The sequence below is a fragment of the Perca flavescens genome, chromosome 1 (genome assembly GCF_004354835.1).
Source record: "Perca flavescens isolate YP-PL-M2 chromosome 1, PFLA_1.0, whole genome shotgun sequence".
NCBI lineage: Eukaryota > Metazoa > Chordata > Actinopteri > Perciformes > Percidae > Perca > Perca flavescens.
Genome location: NC_041331.1, coordinates 20,185,027 through 20,205,457, shown reverse-complemented (window position 1 = coordinate 20,205,457; position 20,431 = coordinate 20,185,027). Strand labels below are relative to the sequence as shown.

At 38.2% G+C, this 20,431-nt stretch overlaps 1 protein-coding gene across 1 annotated transcript in view; it reads left to right on the top strand.

Moving 5' to 3' along the window:
- The window catches only part of gpc6a (glypican 6a), a 159,843-nt gene that overhangs the window by 65,076 nt on the left and 74,336 nt on the right, over positions 1-20,431 (top strand). The window contains exon 3 of the mRNA XM_028584269.1: positions 11,408-11,799. Within this exon, the coding sequence (XP_028440070.1) occupies positions 11,408-11,799 (392 nt within the window). The remainder of the gene's footprint in view (positions 1-11,407; positions 11,800-20,431) is intronic.

Genomic DNA, 20,431 nt, shown 5'->3' with positions numbered 1-20,431 from the left:
GAATAAGCTAAATTCCTAATAAGTCGGCGTGTTCCTTTAACACAAAACTTTTAGTTAATTATGATTACTGGACCACTGCTCTCAGTATTTAAAATTATGTCTTCACATTAAATATTAATTAAATAACTTTACGCCATTCAGTTTCAGCTCAAGTACAATTCACATTGAACATAATAGTAGATGAAATGAGGCACCTCTGTCTTAAGCCTGGAATATGAAACACTAACCATGTATGTAAGAGGATCTGGATCACACAGACTGATAAGGTCATACATGCGGTTTGGTGCTAGTCCAGCACAGTTTACTCGTCCGCCTTGAAGGTGACCACTAAATTCTCAGTACTAATGTTGCAGACAAATCTGATGATATTGAAGAGTAGTGTATTTGTCTACATTAAATCATATCAATGTTACTCTTCTGATTAAACAAGACTAAAGGTGCCAGTATGCTTCTTCATAAGTGGTTGTTGGATGGTCAAATAGCTTCAGAAACCCCTTCCCCCCACACTCCAAGGTCGGATTAGGGGGGGCTTTGTCCAACTATTTCTGTATTTTTCCGAAACTGATAATCTGACATTCATAGCTACTACAACACGCAGTAATTGGTCACCTGTGCAAAGGTGAGAAAAGTGCCAGAACAGAGTGCAAAACTGAGTGCCTTCTAGGAGAGTCTGAAAATGTGAGCAATTATCCCCAAATTTACGTCTTCCCCCCTTCCTATGAGGAACAGCTTTTTACCCCACCTGTGCGGACCATATTTCATGGCTATCTATCCAATAGAAAAGTTTAAATGTTTCGCTAAAAAACAAAATTGTCAACCTAATAGTGGTACTAGAGGAAATGTTATTGGATCACCAAAGTCAGTGTGAAACATCTTCTCGGGACCATGAATGTCTGTAGAACAAATAGTCGCAGTCCATCCAATTCTTGTTGAGATATTTCAGTCTGGACCAGACTGAAACCAGACTGACAGACCAAATGGTGGACCGACCGATTGTTAGAGCCATGCCGGTACCATGGCTAAAAATGACAAGTTTTGCTCTCTCATTTTCCAACTTGGTTATAATTGTTCATATGCACTCAACTGGGTTTAGAAAATCAACAGGTTCTGAATTTGAAACCATATTTTTCCCACAGCCTCTGGGTCTTCAAGTGGTGAGAAGCAGTTTATATACTCAGCAAGTGCTGTTAACTGGCAGTTGAAGTGGTCCACTCAAGTAAGGCTGTTCACTGCAATGTATTCTCATGAACAGGTCCGTATGATATTGTACGAAAATGTATGCACACAAAAACATAGGATATCCTACGAAATTAGGAGACCGCCGGCTGGTCATGGGACACGGGCTGGCTACAAGCTCCATGACGCCGAGCGGCAGTTGCTAGTTGTTTAAGCCGCTACAGAGCTTTGTGACGCTGGCTACAGACCGCCGTTGTATCAGCGGTAGTTGGTGATTCAGTTACCTGAAAATAGGTGACTTTGAGCTGTGTACATAGCACAGCGAGCTGCTGGTCGTTTCGGCAGACATTACGGTTAAATTAAGGCCGGTTACACACTGGCTGCGTGGCGTGAGCATGGCGTTTCTGTTGCATGTCAGCTGCGTGGATTTTTCTATGTCTTTGCACACCAGAAACGTGTCTGACGCGGCGCTGCTGCTGCTAGCCTTGTCTGGACACATGTACTGTATGTTTTCCTTTGATAAAATGAAATACCATGTTAAACATAAATATATACTGATTTGATTACAGCAAAGACAACGTCAGCAGTATTGATGGCAAAATAGGCTACAGAATATTTTGTTCTGTATTGACAGGTGCAATATTAGTAATTTTTAAATTACATTTATATCTGCATTTATATCAAAACCTAGAGACTTTCAAACATTTCATTTATTAATATGTATTTGTGTCTAAATGACATATAAACATATTTTCCTATTCTATTTTGCCTGGAAATGCTTCCAACACGCTTGCGTGTCGCGTGAAAAATAGCCGTTGGTTCTATTTATAGCAGGCACGCGTTTTCGGCGCGGCTCGAGCCGAGCCTGAGACGCGCGTGTGTTCTGTGTCGCTCTTTGGCTTGAAAGTCCTGTATGTTAACGCCCACCGATCCACCCAGATGTCCTCCCTACGCGGCCAGCCGCGTTCTAATACAGCAGCTGTCAATGTGGTGCATATAGCAAAAAAAACTGGACTGCTTATGAATTACCCTGCTTCACTTTTCGTAGCGTTTTGTACGAATGGTTCATGAGAACAGGCTGCGCTTCTAGGTCAATTATCAATGCCTATGTCAACAAGCTGTAGAACATGGAGATGAAAAAGTATTTCTCAATATAAAAAATAACGTTGGATAAATGATAACAGCCCTCTAAATCTAGTGGTAGATATAAAGTCAGTAGTTTACAGGTCAACATGTTTATATGAACCAGATTGTGGATTATGTGGGGGAAAATGTGTATTAATTCAAAATGCATTACATTGCATTTCAATTCAAAATGCATTACATGACCAGCATAAACAATATAAGATGTAATAATATCCAAGCTCATCTTTGTACAATAACTACCCCCTGGTCATTCAAGACTGTTGGACCATTTGGTCTTAATTAACCACACTAAGAATTATAGATTCCATTGTTTGAGCCAGTAAAACATTATTAGTTTTTGAGTAGTGTGAAGTAAAATTAATGGGTGAGTCTAGGTTTTGTCTTTCTTTGGATAAAGTGTTATTATCAGAGGAAGAGAAAAAAAGGTCACCTTTATTAATCATAATTATTTACAGTAATTAGGCCAGATATCAAAGGAGCACTTTGTAACTGCTCTCAGAGAAAATTGATTCTTCATGCTCAGAATTACTTCAAGGGTACTAACACGGTTTAAATTATGTATGCAAAATGAAAATAACAAAGTCCAACCTCAATTTCCACTGGCACTAATGTGGTGGTTCACTTTACAAACATTTTTATGTTGATTATTAGGCTTTTTATTCAATGTGCTTTAACCTTTGGAAAAAAGTGGGAATATGCTGGATGAAAGAAAATAATGATCACAAGTGATATTTATACAGCTTTATGTAACAATGTTTTTTTTTGCACTTTACAGAACTTAAAGATACTTTGTTACATTACTAAGATACATCAAACTAATCAATCAAACAAAAATAATGGTTATTAAATTTATGTATGAAACTCTATAAAAGAGTGAACTACTTTTACACAGCCTGAATACCTTAAATGTTGTCTTACACTCTAAAAGAAACTTTATTAGAAATACAGTACAGTAAATTCACTGAGCTTGATTTTTTATTAAATTAAAGCTCTTGAGGAGTTCATAATTTGGTCTGACAGCAGACACACTACACAGTCCAGGACCAATGACTTATCTCATGATAAATGATACAAATTGTTTTTGTCAAAGTCAAAAATATAACAAGATAACACAAGTGAACAGTCATTGTTAAATACTGTACACCTTTATGTTTATTTATAGAATCAATGAGAAGGTGTAGTTTTATTTTCTCACATTATGAATTTGAAGAGGGGGCCGATTGCTTGGCCTCCTGTATTGCTTGTAGCTTTTTCCAGCACCATTGTACCCCAAAATATCTTAGCAATTCAACCGTATACTACTGACTTACTTTGTACTTCTACTTCAGAGGAAAACATTGTACTACTACATTTACGTGACAGAGAAATGTTACTGGGTACGTTGCAGATGATCCAGCATTAAATTAAAGTAGAAAATCTATCTTTAATTTAATTTAAGTACATTGTGCTGCTAATAGGGTTGGGTATTGTTTTCTTCTTTTTTTTTCGATACCGGTGCTAAAACGATACTTTTAAAACGGTGCCGGTGCCTGAACCGATACTTTAAAAAAAATAGGGTAGCCTAATAGGGAATAGGGTATTTTACAATAACTATGAATGCACCACGAGGCTTACTAGTTTCAAGTGAATGCACCAGCTGTGTTGTTTTTCCGACAAAGGCAGCTGCACACTGCTTAACGTCCCACTGTTGGAATCCTCTCCAGTGAAATACAGACACCCTTTACACTGTTTAGCTGTCAGCATTGTAACCATGTTTAATCCAGCTGCTAGCTAACGTTAGGCTAACGTTACCTGCTGTCAAGTGTAGTGTTAACTAGCGTCACGTGCAGGGATGCTTCCGTTGCTTCTAACGTCTGTTTCAGAGCATCAGAGAGCAGCACAGGAGGCATTTAATTGCCACCGAAATGAGGCACTGAAACCTGTGTTGCTATTCGGTCCTGTAGGGTAGATACCGGTCATTTAGGCACCGGTGCCATATGAGCACCGGGTTTCTGCAAGATATCCGCTTGTGCTCTGCAAGGGAAGTGAAAAAACCCTGAAGCCCCGGCCCTGCAGCTCAGTCGTTTAGTTTTTTTTCAACCTTAATTGGTTGGTTGCTTCATTTTTTCTTTTTTACAGTTTATTAATATTGAACTGTTATATGTATGCATATAGTGTGTTTTGTATTGTATTTTGATATGCCTAAAAGGTAGTTCAATAAGCAGAAAATGAAACTTTTGAGAAACATTTTGGTATATGTGCTCTTGTTTCACAGAGATAGTTTAGCTCTGCAATTGAAGCCCTCACTTTTTTTCCATTTTCTTGCAACATCCATATTGCTTTTTCCAATTTATTTTGATTCGCACAATCTTCAGTGCTTGAGAATAAATGTATCGTGTCAGTAAGCATACACCCATGTATCGACATGTTTCCAACTATTAAGACCCTAAAGGCCGGATAGCTGAATATAATCCAAGGTCAATAACTCTCAATGGTAATTCCCTGGCCAAATATATATTTTGGCCAGCAGAAAGCAATTCACTCTTCATGAGTTAGCATGCTGTAGCTACTATCTGAAACTCTAAATACAGTCTGTTTTCCAGGTAAAAGGCCTTGAAATCCCTTAAAGACAGTTAACAGTTACGCAACCCTCATTGATGTAAGAAAGACATTCTTAAATGAAAAGTGTAAACTCGTACATTGTTGCGGAGATCTATCATAATGCTTTGTAGATGCAAAATCTTGGCACTCCGTATGTTTCTGGTTTCAGGAGTCCACAAGAGCCTACATAACAAAAGACCACTAAAGTCAGCCATTTAATGTCCTTTTGATTGGAAAATCAATAACCACAATTGAACAACTTGACCAGAGCTGGTTTAAGTCAGCCGCATAATCATAGAAACCCTGAATGTGGCTATGTGGGTTCAGTCACTTCTGGCGTTTATACTGCACCTGCCTGGAAGTAAGACATTGTCAAGGCCATTATTTTATTAGGTTAAATTATCGTATCAGCAGTCTTTCACACTACTGCACAGAATAGTGTGTGATCTGTTCATAATGACCTCTCATGTCATTGCCTGAGACTCAATTAGCCTGTATAAAACTTACTTTTGTGAGCTCAGAATATTCTTCCCAGCACAATTCATCTTAGCCCAGTCTTTCTTGTTTTAGTGGTTACTTTCTTTCATGGAAATAATTGCATTGGGCTTGAACTATGCAGACATGAAACACTGTTTCTTTTTCAACCTATCCCACAGATGGGAGATATGGAGGGGGAACTCTATTTTATACAAGGAGGATGAAGTATAAGTGACAGATCATTTATAGGGGTACTGTATATATGTTGGTAACCTGGTAGACTGGAAATCAGCATCTTTGCAGAAATAAATAGTTAATAATTCACATTCTCAAATAAAACATGTAGAGTTAGATGTAGAAGAGAACATATCAGTTTCAACTCTTGACAAGTATTAAGGAATGTTTTAAAGTTTAATTATGACTATGTCTTTTTACACAAAACTACAGTACATAATATCAATGAAATTGTCTTGCTTTTGTTTTGTGATATAAATTATCTTGAGAGCTACTTAAATGGTAACACAGATACAAAATTGCATGTACAATACACAGGGGCTTACGTGTCCTTGATTCGGGTCCAATTGGAAAAATGGAATGAAAAAGGCCCTGCGGGGTCTTAATATTTAAACAAATGTGGGTGTAATGGCAGGTCCCTTGGTTGCAAAGAAACTAGAGTGAGTGACTAGGGACTGGTCTCCTACCTGTTCTACTCTAAGTGTAGACACGAGCTGTGTTCGAAACCGTTCCCTATCACGGAAAAAAATCACCATTTTGTAGTGGTGTTTGAATTCTCCGCGGTAAATTTCATTCACTATATAGTCCACTATAAAATAACCACAAAGCAAAGCTAATTTGAGTGTAAATACAATGTCCCCTACAATTACTCCCATATAACACAATGCAAAGCGGCCGTGTTGTTTTGGAGAGAAGAAGAAGAAGAAGAAGAAGAAGAAGCAGAAATCACAGCAAAAACTGAAAAGGAAAAATGGAGCGGGCTTTTGTGTCTAAAACAGTGGAAATGTAACGTGTAACATATATACAACCTTTCACTATCCTCCTGGGTGCTCGCTTTGTTTCAGGGACGTATTAGAAGTATTTTAGTTTTGGTTTGTTTACATGATGCTGGGAGCGCCAGCCTCCGTCACACAAACAACGGGCTCATCTCCTGACGCAAGTCACGCAACAATGTGTTTTCAGTGAGTGTCCGAAATCTCGTTTGGTCGTTCCCTATAAAGTTCACTATTTAATAAACACGATATATATATATATATATATATATATATATATATATATATATATCATTATATTTACTGTAATTTCATTAGATAAATGCTGGAATAATGTTACATATCACAGATTGTTTACAAAAAATATTATTATAGTGGATATTTGATTTATTTTGTACTACTTGATGATCGTAGAAGGTGCAATATGTAGCTAAAAAAAGAATCGCAAATCGAATCGTAATCGCAATATCTGGCAAAAAAAAACGCAATTAAATTTTTTCCCCAAATCGTTGGGAAAAGTAAAGTTTCTCAGGCAATGGCGCTGGTGGTTTAGCACACTTTGCAGGACAGTGTTTTTATTATTCTACTTAACATACTCAATAGTTCATTTAAGTGTTGCCTTTACCCATCAAAACATTTTACAATATGCCAAAATGACTTGATACGATTGAATAATGCTCATAGTAAAGAATGAGTGTAACGGAATGTAAAGTATAAGGGCCCGATAGTTGTGGGAATTATCCATATTTCTTTTTACTTGCTATGTTTTTTGGAAGATTACCAGCATGATATGGTTTTATTAAGTTTGTGATTTAGTCTGCAGTTAGGAATAGTTTCATAACTCCTGTCATCCAGTACGAAAAAATGAAAATAATTAAATTTAAGTACTTTATTTTGTTGTTATTAATCAATGTAAATGTTTAACTGGCCTTTTTCACAGTATCTTAGATGTATTTCTATGATCTTATACAATTTGGTATTTCAAATGGCCTCAACTCCAACTGAAATAGTCTTAAAATGTTAATCTTAAAATTCTTGCAATCTGAAATTCTACTGTTTGCATTTTGGAATCTTTCAAAAAATTTTAGATTCTTGTTCTCCTTGATTACATACAGCACAGCCCACCTTCACAATAAATAAAATAGGCTAAATGTGAACTGATTCATCATTCCTTATAGTTTAGTGATATTATCACAGGGAGGGAAATGTATTATTAGAAGTACATATGAACACCATGTTGTGTACTATCTTTAACTAACTTTACTATCTTAAATGCACCTCACAATTTCGTTGTATGGATCTCCCCAATAAAGGTTTATCTTATCTTATCTTATGTAGCTCTTTGACAGCAATAATGCAAAAAAATGTCAGCCAGACAAAATACCCAACCAGGAGCAAACCTGTATGGTTCGTTAGCAAGCATGACACGTGAAATGTCTGCAGCGTGTTTGTTTACAAAGAAGGAAGGAGAAATACTTGGCATTTGTGCATGCAGAGATGTGTTATGATCTTCCCAACATTTACGCCTGTGCACTCAGGAACATGGGATTCTATTTGCTTGGCTTCAGTGAGACTCCCCAGCTAATGCTGCTTTTTCTTATTCTTAATTTCCTCTTTGTTGGTGATGCGGTAATGCTCAAGAGATCAGGTGTTCACATGGACGACAGCCACTTGGGCAGATGACAAGAAACAATAATATAATTGCTGGGAATGATATTTTGAATTGTATTGTTGCACTTGATGTACAGTTTGAAGTTACTTTTGAAGTCATTTACAATGTAAAACATTGTAAATTACATATCTTACAATATTTACAATATTAACATATATATTGAATATCATATCCTTTTTTTTTACAGTAGACGTACATGCTTCTAGCTCTTGAATGTCATCTGAATATATATTTAACACTGTATGGTTGATCCTACTTACTTGTTCCAACAAATCATCTGAGCTCGATTGAGCCACATACAGTATTTGTTTTGTAAGTGTGTCCCAGGGAGCACTGATAAACTATCACATGCTTGTTGTCTTAACGGACACTTAGGCACTGTGTCATTACGGCAAATACATCACACAAGTAGGCACTAAAGCTCTTAGAAGCAGCACGGCGGTGCAGTCATTAGCACTGTCGCATATATACCGGACACCTACGCTAACCTGAATGCAAAATGAGGATAATAAATGAGGACTGCAGCGACAGCGAGTAACTGTCTATCTGTTTATCAGGGATACACAGATGTTGAATATTATATTTTATATATTTTATTACTTATCTATTACATTATGGTGTTTCATTTTGGTAAGTAGGCTAAGTTTTGAATTTCTGTTTGCACTAAATAGCCTATTTTCTGTTTATACTTGCCATCTGAGGATTCTATTGATGTTTTTCAATAAACAAAAAACATTCATTAACTTCATGAAGTCTGGGGACGTTCATGTTTATTGGTGATATTGCAAATATTGCAAATATATAGTGTATATATATATATATATATATATATATATATATATATATGGGGCGAAAGAGACTGCGCTAACCATATGGTTAGCGCAGTCTCTTTCGCTCCATCCTGCTCCATCGTGTCCATCATTTCCGCTGCTTTACCGCCTTGCAGTGTCTTTAGTCACATATAACTATGACTTTTCTAGCCACACTGCCCCCTGCTGCATATCCGATGTAATTACATGAATATCTAATACATTGCCACTACTTCATTACTGCACCATGTTAAAACCACAGATAAATGAATATTCAACAATAATGCGCTGTGTCAATTAGTAGTTTTGATGGTCGAATATTCAAATAATTGACTATTCTGTGAAACCCCCTACCAGTGCAAATGTTAGCAGGCTAGGCTAACTAGCTTCCACTTTTACATTACATTATATTACATGTCATTTAGCTGACGCTTTTATCTGAAGTGACTTACGGTTGCTACATATGTCAGAGGTCGCACGCCTCTGGAGCAACTATGGGTGAAGTGTCTTGCTCAGAGACACATTGGTAGATCTCTCACACCAAAGGCATGTATCATATCCACTGCGCCATCACCACTAGGGTTGGGTACCGAAACCAGGTTCCACTATGGAACCGGTTCCTATGCAAACGGTAGTATTTGGACCGGATTAGAATGCAAATTTCGGTTCCTCATTTCGGTTCCGACTGAAATATTTTCCCTCTGTCGCTCTGGACAGCGGCAGGCTCTTTTTTTTTCTTTCTTCCTTTTCTGCCGAGTGGCACACGTGCCCGATCGCGGTGTGAAGCGCGTGTCCGCACTATTTTCGGACATGCACTCTACAATCCCTGCTGATAGACGGCTTTTTGTACATGCTCCGAAACGGACATAAAAATATCACATTTTCTCTGTAGTCTACCGTTAGCTAGCTACCGTAAATGTAGGCTACTTTTAAAATGCCATATTTTCCATCTGGGCTCACCAAAATGGACGTAAAAGCATATTAACCATTCACTGCACGTGATCGCTAGTAAACATATTACACTTGCTCTGCTAGTCTATCGTTCAGGACAAGACCCTGTAGCTTGGTGGTGGGGGAAGCAGGACAGCCTCCCCAAATTGTCTGCCCTTTCAAACTCATACCTGTGTGTACAGGCCTCTTGGACACCGTCTGAGAGAGTTTTCTCCTGTGCAGGACATGCCATAAGTCAGGAGAGGTGTCATATCTCGCCAGAGAAGGCAAATATGGTAATTGTTCTGCAAAAGAACTGCTAAAGTTTGAAGCTGGTTGGCATATCAACTCAACAACATTTCTTTTGTTGTTATTGTTAATAGTGTAACTTTTATTTGTTAAATTATTGTAGTTATGTGTTAGGTGACTTAGGTTTACTTATTATATATTTAAGTACTTTAAAACGTTAACATATTGTTCAATTTAAATCATTTCAATTTAAAAAAAACTCCATAAAAAAGCCTTTCTTTTAAGTCATTTTTCAGTTTTTAAAGAATCGGTTTAGGAATCGGAATCGTTTTGAAAGTACTGGTTCGGCATTGGAATCGTAAAAATCCAAACGGTACCCAACCCTAATCACCACCCATGGAATGCAAACTTGACAGCACAAAGACTCTCAAATGCTGAACGTTGTTAATGGGCAGACATCTTAAAATGCTAATGATACATAACCAACACTAAGGGGAAGTAATGTCTTGTAACAACGTGCATCTTGTAACAACGTGCGTGTCATAGCAACACTGGCTGTCAAATGTCAGTCAACCGTTGCCGTGGGAAAAAGCCCACCCGGACACTGTTTCAACAGATGTCTAAAGAGAGTTTTCTCAAATTTCAGTTCAGCATTCAGGAATGTTATGACAGTTGATATACATTTTTTTTTTAGAATGACAAATATTATACAGTGTAAGGTGTGTGTACTGAATCAATGGCAAAATTCATAATAGAAATAAAAAAATCTGCATATCTTACGGTGAAATGTGTAATGTATCTTTTGTTTAACATACTCAACAACAAAATTCGAAGCGAATGAAGCCTCTTTCAATACACTGTAACATAATATTCAATATATGGGCTCATAGGCCAGCTGCCTCAGTGTACAAATAAATTCTTTCAGTGAGGAACTAATGCGTCTGGGAATAATGGTGTGTGCGCAGGATGATAATGTATAATAATAGTGTCTGTTTCTAAAACTTATGAATATTTTGTTACAGTGTGCAATCAGAACCTTAACATTAATGATTCATAGTCCTTGTGGCCCATTATTTCTGCTATTAAATTATTAATGCTTTGGACTGACTTTCTTCACATAATCAAGTACTTATTGTTGGCTGCTATACATTGCTCCTGTATATGCAGACAGAGCCATACAATGAGACATTAAAGTACAACAACAGTACTCTGACTCGATTAATCCGGGCTCTTAAGGTTTCAAAGCCGTTTGTCTGGTTATAGTAGGAAAAGACATCCAATACTGTAAATATCAGCACAATGACCCAGCTGTTTGTCTTTTCCACCTCCCCCTTCTCTCCCCAAACCATCCATCCATCTAGAGTTTTTCTTGGAGCTGCTGGACAATTCTGAGAAGTCTCTTAACAGTATGTTCACACGGACGTACGGGAAGCTGTATATGCAGAACTCGGAGGTGTTCCAGGACCTGTTCACTGAGCTGAAGCGCTACTACACAGGGGGCAACGTCAACTTGGAGGAGATGCTTAATGACTTCTGGTCCAGGCTGCTGGAACGCATGTTCCAGTTACTCAACTCCCAGTACCACTTCACAGACGACTACCTAGAGTGCGTCAGTAAATACACAGATCAGCTAAAACCCTTTGGAGATGTGCCCAGGAAACTGAAGGCCCAGGTCACCAGGGCCTTCATCGCTGCCCGGACATTTGTCCAGGGGCTAATGGTGGGTCGGGAGGTCGCCAACAGGGTTGCCAAGGTGAGTTTAATTTTCGTCTCATAGCTGTTTTGATTGTTGTTGTGTTGCACGGCTGTTAGGCGATCCTGTGCTGTTGAGCGGTGTTGTATTTTGCTTAAAGATACAGTATTAAGCATTGCATTTAATTCCTGTAATGAAATATTGAAACATTTAATCATTCATGTGATGCTATTTTCTGCTATATATACTGTACCCAAAGAATACACACACATGGTCTATCCACCTATATCATTTTTTGATTTATCTGCACTGTTCATACTTTCATACGTTTTTAAGTCTTTGAAACCTCTTCACTGGACGTCACATCATACTCCTTTAGATTAGATTGCACCTGAATTATTTATTAGAAGCTCAGAAATAAAGAGCATACATTTTGATTCCATATGAAGATCTATTTGGGATGCACTTGATCCCCGGGTGTGAGGGCCAGTATGGGACATGTTTTATATGACTGGTAGAGTACACAGTACATTGTATGCTCCACATTTGAGGAGAACCCCACACAGAGAGCAACGCTTTGGTTTTGTTTGCAGTGTTTCTCTTTGCTATTCATTTTTTTTTTTTTTTACTTTTTGGACATTGTGTATCAGAGTGACATTTTTCATGCTGACAGTAAATTTTTGCTGATGTTTGTGGTTTGGTTTGAGAAAATGGTTCATTTAAATCAGAAAAATAAATATGTTTTTAGAGCATTATCAAACACTGGAGATTAGAAATGTGTTCTTCAAGGCTTAGCGGATATGATTTCTAATTCCATGTTAAACACAGAAAGTTACGCAACAGTTTTTCATTGACGTCTAAACTGTAAATATATTATATAACCAAAGCTGGCTGCTTTTGGTGGTACAGTGCATTGCTTCACTTTATGACATAAATGCAAAAACTGGCAGGACTAATAAAACCAGTTATATAAAGTCATCATCAACATATATAACATTAAGTTTAATACAGAGTGGGTTTCCTGGAAAACCCAAACAGTAGCCATAAAGGTGTAACATGAGGGCTTAGAAATATTTGTTTACCAAATTTTAATTCATGAATTAAGTTAGTTTAGGTTTTTGTCCCTCACTCATATCCATCATCAACATATATTACATTTGGTTCTGTTGGTTTACAGTTTAGATTTTATGAAACACAATTTAAAGCCTACTAGGAAACTAGGGAATAAATATATGATAAGCAATCAAAGAAGAAAATACTTATTACAGTACATTCCTTCTTAAAACACTTTTAAAAACAGAAACATATAGTATGGACCCAGTAAATGTCTATAGTCACTGATTTGTCTTTAGAAATATAATCTATAATTAAAAGTATTTTTCAACACTTATTCATCTACTAATTTTATTCAGTTGCTGATACATTTTAATGACCGTCTACAAAGTTGTTGACCCCAAAATCAATATTTGTCACCTGCAATTAGACACAAATTATATAAAACTGTAGTTTTTTCACACACAGTTTTATTTAAACATCAGTTTTAAAAATGTCTTCAGAGCTCAGCAGGGATGCAATTCTGTTTAATCTGCTTTTAGCTTGAAGCTTGCTGTGCCTTTCAGTCGAACAGGGGAGACATATTGTCGGAAAAGGAAAGAAACTGAGAGTGCAAAAAATGAATGAGATGTGCTGAGTTGGTGAAAAAAAACTTTAATCATTCTCATGTTGGAGGCTTAACCAACTCCCTGTGTTAAGCTCTGGCTGTACACAGACAGAGACAGATCATAGGGATTGCGAGCATGTGCATTATATAATATCACAATTTTGGTATATGACCACATGTAAATCTTTGTTATATTACAGAAAATGCTGTCAACAAAAACTATGCAGTCAACAGCAATCATCTATGGCTACAACTAATGATTATTAGGGTGACTGTGGCTCAGGAGGTAGAGCTTGTGTCCTTTAATCACAAGGTTGGCGCTGCAATCACCAGCTCCTCCTGTCCGCATGTCGAAGTGTCCTTGAGCAAGACACTGAACCCCAAGTTGCTCTCAATGAGCAGGCCAGCATCTTGCAGCTCAACCACTATCGGTGTATGAATGTATGAATGTGTGTATGTGTGACTGGTCAAATGAAAGGCAAATTGTAAAGTGCTTTGTCTGGTAAGATAGAAAAGCACTATATAAATGCATTCTATTCACCATTTACCAAATTGACAAATTGGTATTCATTAATCAGATCATTAAGCTAATTATTTTCTCAATTAATACTTTATAAAATGTGAAAACATAGTAACAAAAACACCTAAGCCATTTTCTCAGACTCTAAGGCAGTGGTTCCCAACCTTTTTTCCTTGGCGCCCCCCTACTTATGTCTAAGAAAAGCCCCCCCCTCGCCGCCATGTTTCATTCATAAAATAGTGATGCCGTGGCGGCAGGAAAGACGAGGACGATAGCAGCTAACAGCTGACCTGATGACAGCAAGGGCCACAGGTTAAGAGGTCCTGGAGGTTTGGCCTACTAAGTTGCCTGTCTCCAATTTTAAGCACAAACAAAATTATATAATTTTTACACCGACTTTTGTATTCATTATATATTCTAGTGTATTATCATAATTTGTTTAACATGTGCAAATATTTTTTTTTACCTCAACCTCAAACCAGATAAAGACTTGCGCAACCCCTGTGATCTTTGCCGCCCCCCTAAGGGGTGCCCGGACCCCAGGTTGTGAACCAATGCTCTAAGGTAATGTCAGATGTCAATGTTAATTGGCATTTCTATGAAAAAGCAAATAATAGTCTAAGTTGAGTCACATATTTTTTGTTCACCGTGTTAGAAACACTATACAGTATGAGTTAAAATTCAGCTGTAAATGTATTAAGTTCTATTGAGGGTTGGTGTTAAATCATTTTTGATTTTCAACAAGAAAAATAGAAAAAGAAATCATGTAAACCATTCTAGTAACTAGAACTAGTAACATTTGATGTAATATGGTCAGTTTATTAGAAAGCTGTAGAAACCAATCAAGACTTGGAATGGATTCATTAAAAAGTCACATTATCTATACACACAAGAAACGGCTACATTCAAATTCCTAATCTACTTTTTCCTCTTCATTAGAACACTAAACCATTGTCAACTTTTATTACTATTTTACTGAAACTGAACCATCCGCTTGATATATTATCACCCTCCTCTTGTACCCACTGTCCTTACATAGTTATGGGGGCTTGTGGAAATTTACATCATGATAGTACATACATATTAAAGTGCCATATCCCTGCTGCTGTATATAATCTCTGAAGAGTCAGTTATATTAAATAGTTTTATTTTTTATTGTACTTTGGCTTGCCACTGAGCGAGGCTTCCACCATTCCTCAGAGGTATTTTAGCCATTTCAGATGGAGAATTAAAACGAGCACCTCTATACATCAATCCTAGGCCTAAAAGGCACCCTCGCTCTGGATCAAATCCCATATTCCTCGCTTCCTCATCAATTATGAAGTGGAGCCAGGAAACAGTGTGGCATTGCTGAAGGCTGTCAGGCTGGTGAACAACCATAGAACTACTGGTGAAGAGTTGCTTGACATGACAAATCACCTTGACCTAAAAATCACCCTGCGTTCTTGCTGTTTTCAGCATCAGAAAGCCACCTGAATCTTCTTACAATAGAGTACATACCAATTTCTCACTTCTTAGGTGTTAGCACAACGCTATATACAGTAGATAAAGCATTCTGTCTTCAGTTTCAAATCCATAAGCAACAAGGATTTATATACTTTATGGCCGAACACTTTATTTGTGTGTTGTTATAGCTGCAATTACTCTAGCTTCAGAAATCAGTGGTTTTGCTTGGTCATTCAGCAGTTTTTTTTTTTTTAGCAGGAGCAAATGGTGGTCAAACACACCTCACCACCACTGGACAAACTGCTTTAAAGTGTCCTTTCATAATCCATCTGTCATGAAGGTGGAATAATGTGTACTTCACGTATTATGTATAATTAGCAGTGGTGGAGACCTATTTAGATACTTAAGTAAAAGTGCTAATACGACAATGTGAAAATACTCCCTAGTCCAGCCAATACAATTTAGAAAGAGTAAAGACAAAAGTATTTACACCAAAATGCCTATACCTATGTGTCAAAACTAAAAGTATTATACGTGTGTTCAATGTAGAGCCAATTTGATCAACAAAAAATTATTCTGCATGCATTCCGATAAATTATTAATTGTTTGTTAGGTTCCGGGAAGTTAAAAAAAAACGACACCAAAAATGAATAAAAAGAGAATCCAACGAAAAACCAAGGGAATACAAAAAATACTGGAATGAACACGAAGCACAGAAACTGACGGGAGCTGACACTGGGAGTACAACAGGAAGGAGCAAACCCAAAAACACACAAGACTCCAAACTTGCAACAAGACACACACAATCCAAACCGAAACACAGTACAATGATCTGACACTGGACAGGGGGAAGACAAAGACTAAATACACAGGGTAACAAAGAAACACAAGACAGGTGGCACAAGGCTGTAAAACAGGTGAAACACATTAGGCTGGGCAGAGCAATCAAAAAAGGAGGGAAACACAAGACAAAAAGTAAAATAGACAAGACAAGACATAAAACCAGACTTCAAAATAAAACAGGAAATCAAGCAAAATACAACACAGAAAACAAACTACCAAAATAAGGCAAAACACCAAAACCATAACATTGTTGATTGTTTTTAAGCAAAGGGTCCAATCATTCTTTGGTTCCACCTTGTCAAATGTGAGGATTTGCTGCTTTTTTGGGTTTAAATAATTTCTAAGTAAATATCTGTGGGTGTTGGTCTGACAAAACAAGGCAACTGAAGACATAAAGTTTGGTATGTATCAGTTAAATGAGAAAATAATCAACAGATGAATAAATAATTAAATTAATTGTTAGTTGCAGCCCTTGTTCAATGTGTTACATAATTTATATCATTGCATTTTTTATTCCTGATGTATTAGTAGCTGATCTTGGATCGATCTTCAGGTAGTTCATATCATAGCAGCACATCCAGGCACCTTTTGGATTTAAAAGCTTCTCAGTTTCTCTTGTTCTTCTTTCACCATAACCGTTTTATCATCATTGAGAAAGTCAATCAATCCATAAAGACCTACAATAATACTTTTCCCCTAATTTTAAGAGTTGGGGAAATTAAAATACCTACTGGTCTATGAGAAGCATTATACAAATGTTCAGAAACTATTATGTCTCTGCCACAGGTCTTTAGTCCAATTTATTAAGTGTTGAATACTTTACATGGCCCCTGGAGGGTGGCTCTCACTAGCTACAGTTAAGGCTCTAACTCAAATAACAATCCGTCGTGAAAACCTGAGGTTTTAAAATTAGAAAATGTGCCTTTCATATGAAATGGCTGCTTTCAACCATCTGTCTGTTCAATTTTCCACATTACTTTAACACAAGATGGTGCATTGATGATGATGAGCCACACATAATTACTGCTAACAGCCAGCGCTGCATGGAGTCAAATCGGCACAGGAGAGATATCACTTCATAAAATGGGATTGCACTCAACTTGCTCTGAACAGTTTCCTGGACCACAATCCTGGATTAAGAGCAGAATCTCTCTGGATTACAGTTTTTGATGACCATTAAGAGTTTTATCCTGGGGTACTTAAAACACAGTCCAACCACATTATGAGAAGATTGCAGGGATTTGGACCTTCTGAAGGGTTTAAAGTTCATGCATTCAAACATTTAGAGCACTTATCACTCACTCTGCACATGCACGGGAAGCTGGCCTAGTCAATGGTGCATATTTAGCTGTGATGATGGAAGGAAGCAAGGTATTTTGTAGTAAGGGATTTGTTTTTCCTAATGGCTTACACTGTCATGTTGATCTTATTAAACACTCATTTTCTACCAGGAACTGTCAGAGAATTTGACATTAAGCTCCAAGGCAGTTTCTAATCTTTACACAACATTTACCTTAGATAAATGCTCTGCCAGATTACAGAGTATTTACTGACATGTGAGAAATATTAGGATCAGTTGCATGTGGTTTCCATAGTTTTTTTTTTTTTTTTTTTTTCATTTCTACTTAATGTACTCAGTGCCATCAGTTTAGCCCACTCACTGTCAGGGTGAAACAGTAAACTGCATTCAATACATACTCCTCATCAGCATTCTGAAACGAGTATGACTGTCCTCTCCATAGGGTCCTCTTCTAGTGTGTCTTCAGATGGCTGTACAGGTTTATCCGTAAGCTACATATTTTGGTCTGTGTGGGCAGGGGAAAGTGGAGGTTGTGAGTGGTGGAGGAGCCTTTTTTGCTTCTTTGTCTCTGCAACAAAGCTACAATTCCATTTCCTGGTGCACACCTCCTTCCTGCACAGTTGTCTTCCAGCTATACCTGTCCAAAGCGATGTGCTCCCAGTTGCTTATTAGAATTTGAAACTTCTTGAGGCTTAATATTGTCCTTGAAGTGTTTTTTTTGGACCGCTGTGGCCTCACTGACCTTCCTTCAACTGGGAGTATAAGATCTGCTTGGGTAGACGTGTATTTGACATTTGAATGACATGACCAGTCCATCGAAGTTGGTACTGCATTATTGTGGTGGTGATACTGAACATGTTGGCTTCCTCCAAAACACTGATGTTGGTATGTCTATCCTCCCAGTTGATCCTCATAATCTTCCTTAGTTGTCTTTGGTGATGTTGTTCCATGGCTCTGAGGTGTCTGCTGTAGGTGGTCCATGACTCACACCCATACAGCAGGGTGGGGAGAACCACAGCTCTGTAGACCAGGAGTTTTGTTTGGGTCTTTAGGTCTCTCTCTTTACTCTTTTCCTGAGTTTGACATTTGCTCCACTGGCACAGCTCAGGTGATGGTTGATTTCGGAATCAATGTCAGCTTTTGAGGAGAGGAGGCTACCGAGATAGGGGAAGTGATCAACATTTTCAAGAATGGTGTTGTCCACTTTTTTGGTGGGCTGAGTTGATAGCTGGTGGAGGTTGAAGTAGGACCTGGGTCTTCTTTATGTTTAAGGATAGAGGCCTATATGCCTGAGTGTGCTACTATGGCGTTGTTGTCCGCATACTGGAGCTCCATGATGGTGGTGTTCCTGATTTTGCTCTTGGCTTTAAACCTGTTAAGGTTGAGGAGCTCTTCACCAATTAGGTGGAGTATGGCAGCAATAAAGATGGCAAACAGGGTGGGTGCCATGATACATCCCTGTTTGACCCATTTCTACTGTGAAAGGCCCAGACTCCGAGATGCTGTTGCTGAGCACTGTGGCTGACATGCCTTCATGTAGTAACTCCAGTATTCTGATGTACTTATCATGGCAACCTTGTGAGGTCATGGCCGTTGTGATGTCTATGAAGCCATGTACAAAGGCTGCTTTTGTTCACTGAATTTTTCCTGCAGTTGGTGTGCCGTGACTATCATGACTGCTGTACCTCTGGATGGACAGAAGCCACACTGAAATTCAGGGAGTACTTCCTCAATCAGTATCGATAACAGTCGATTGAAAATTACATGCAAAAGCTCTTTGCCTGTTGTTGATTTGATAGGAGTGAGATGCCTCTGTAGTTTCCCCATTCAGCCTTGTCCCCCTTCTTAAATATAGTCACTTTAGGTGCATACCTGATCTCTGACAGGAGTTCTTTTTCCCAGACCTTGAGGAGTAGGGCATGGATGTGGTGCAGGAGTTCTGGTCCACCACTCTTCAAGATCTCAGCTGGGATCCCATCTGGACCAGTGGCCTTGTTATTCTTTAGGCTCCCAATGGGATCTTGGTTATGGTGGGTGGTTCCCCTCTGTCTTCTCTGATGAGACTCTGAGGGATGTAGCTGATGCTACCTGGTTCAGCTGTGCTGTCGCAGTTAAGGAGTTCATGGAAAAATGCTCTTTCCATCGGACGTTAATGAAATCATTGTCCTTCAGCAGCTTCCGTCCATTCTTTGAGCGCAGGGGGTTTAGGCAGCGGTAGCTTGGCTACTAAAGCTTGACAGCTTTGGTAGCGCTAAAAAAGCCTCTGGTAACACCTGAGTCCGCCAGTCTCTGGATTTCCAGAGTTTTTTCTGTCCACCAGGCAATCTTAAGCTCCCTCACTCAGCTCTGGACGTCCGCCTTGGCTTTGGAATGAGCCAATCTTTTTGACTGGCAGGTTATATCATTTTGCCAGGTGTGAAAAGCTTTCCTTTATATTTTATGAGCTGTTCTATCTCTGTGTCGTTCTCATCAAATTAGTCCTGATGTTTTTGGGACTTGTACCCAAAGGTGGTTTTACAGGTATCGAGGATGGAGGATTTGAGCAGACTCCAGTGCTCTTCGATGTCATCAGATTATTCCTGTTTGACGCTTTTCCCAAGAGAGGCCTGAAGTCGCTGCTGGGTGGCAGTGTCCCAAATGCTGCTCCAGACATGCCATATAACATGGAATAAAATAATGGAAGAATAATTGGCAGTTTGAATCAATAATGAAAATAATTGTTTGAGTAAAATTAAATAAAGACATTTATAAAACAATAGGTGTGTATAACTAAATCATACTCAATGAGGTGTTCATTTAATCAAGGAAGTGAGAATATATTACAGTGTCCTTTACTGTATGTCATCTAGTAGAGTCTCATGTAGTTTAGTATCTGTATTTATGATGTTGCACAACCAGAAAGAGGACTAAAACAATTTGACAG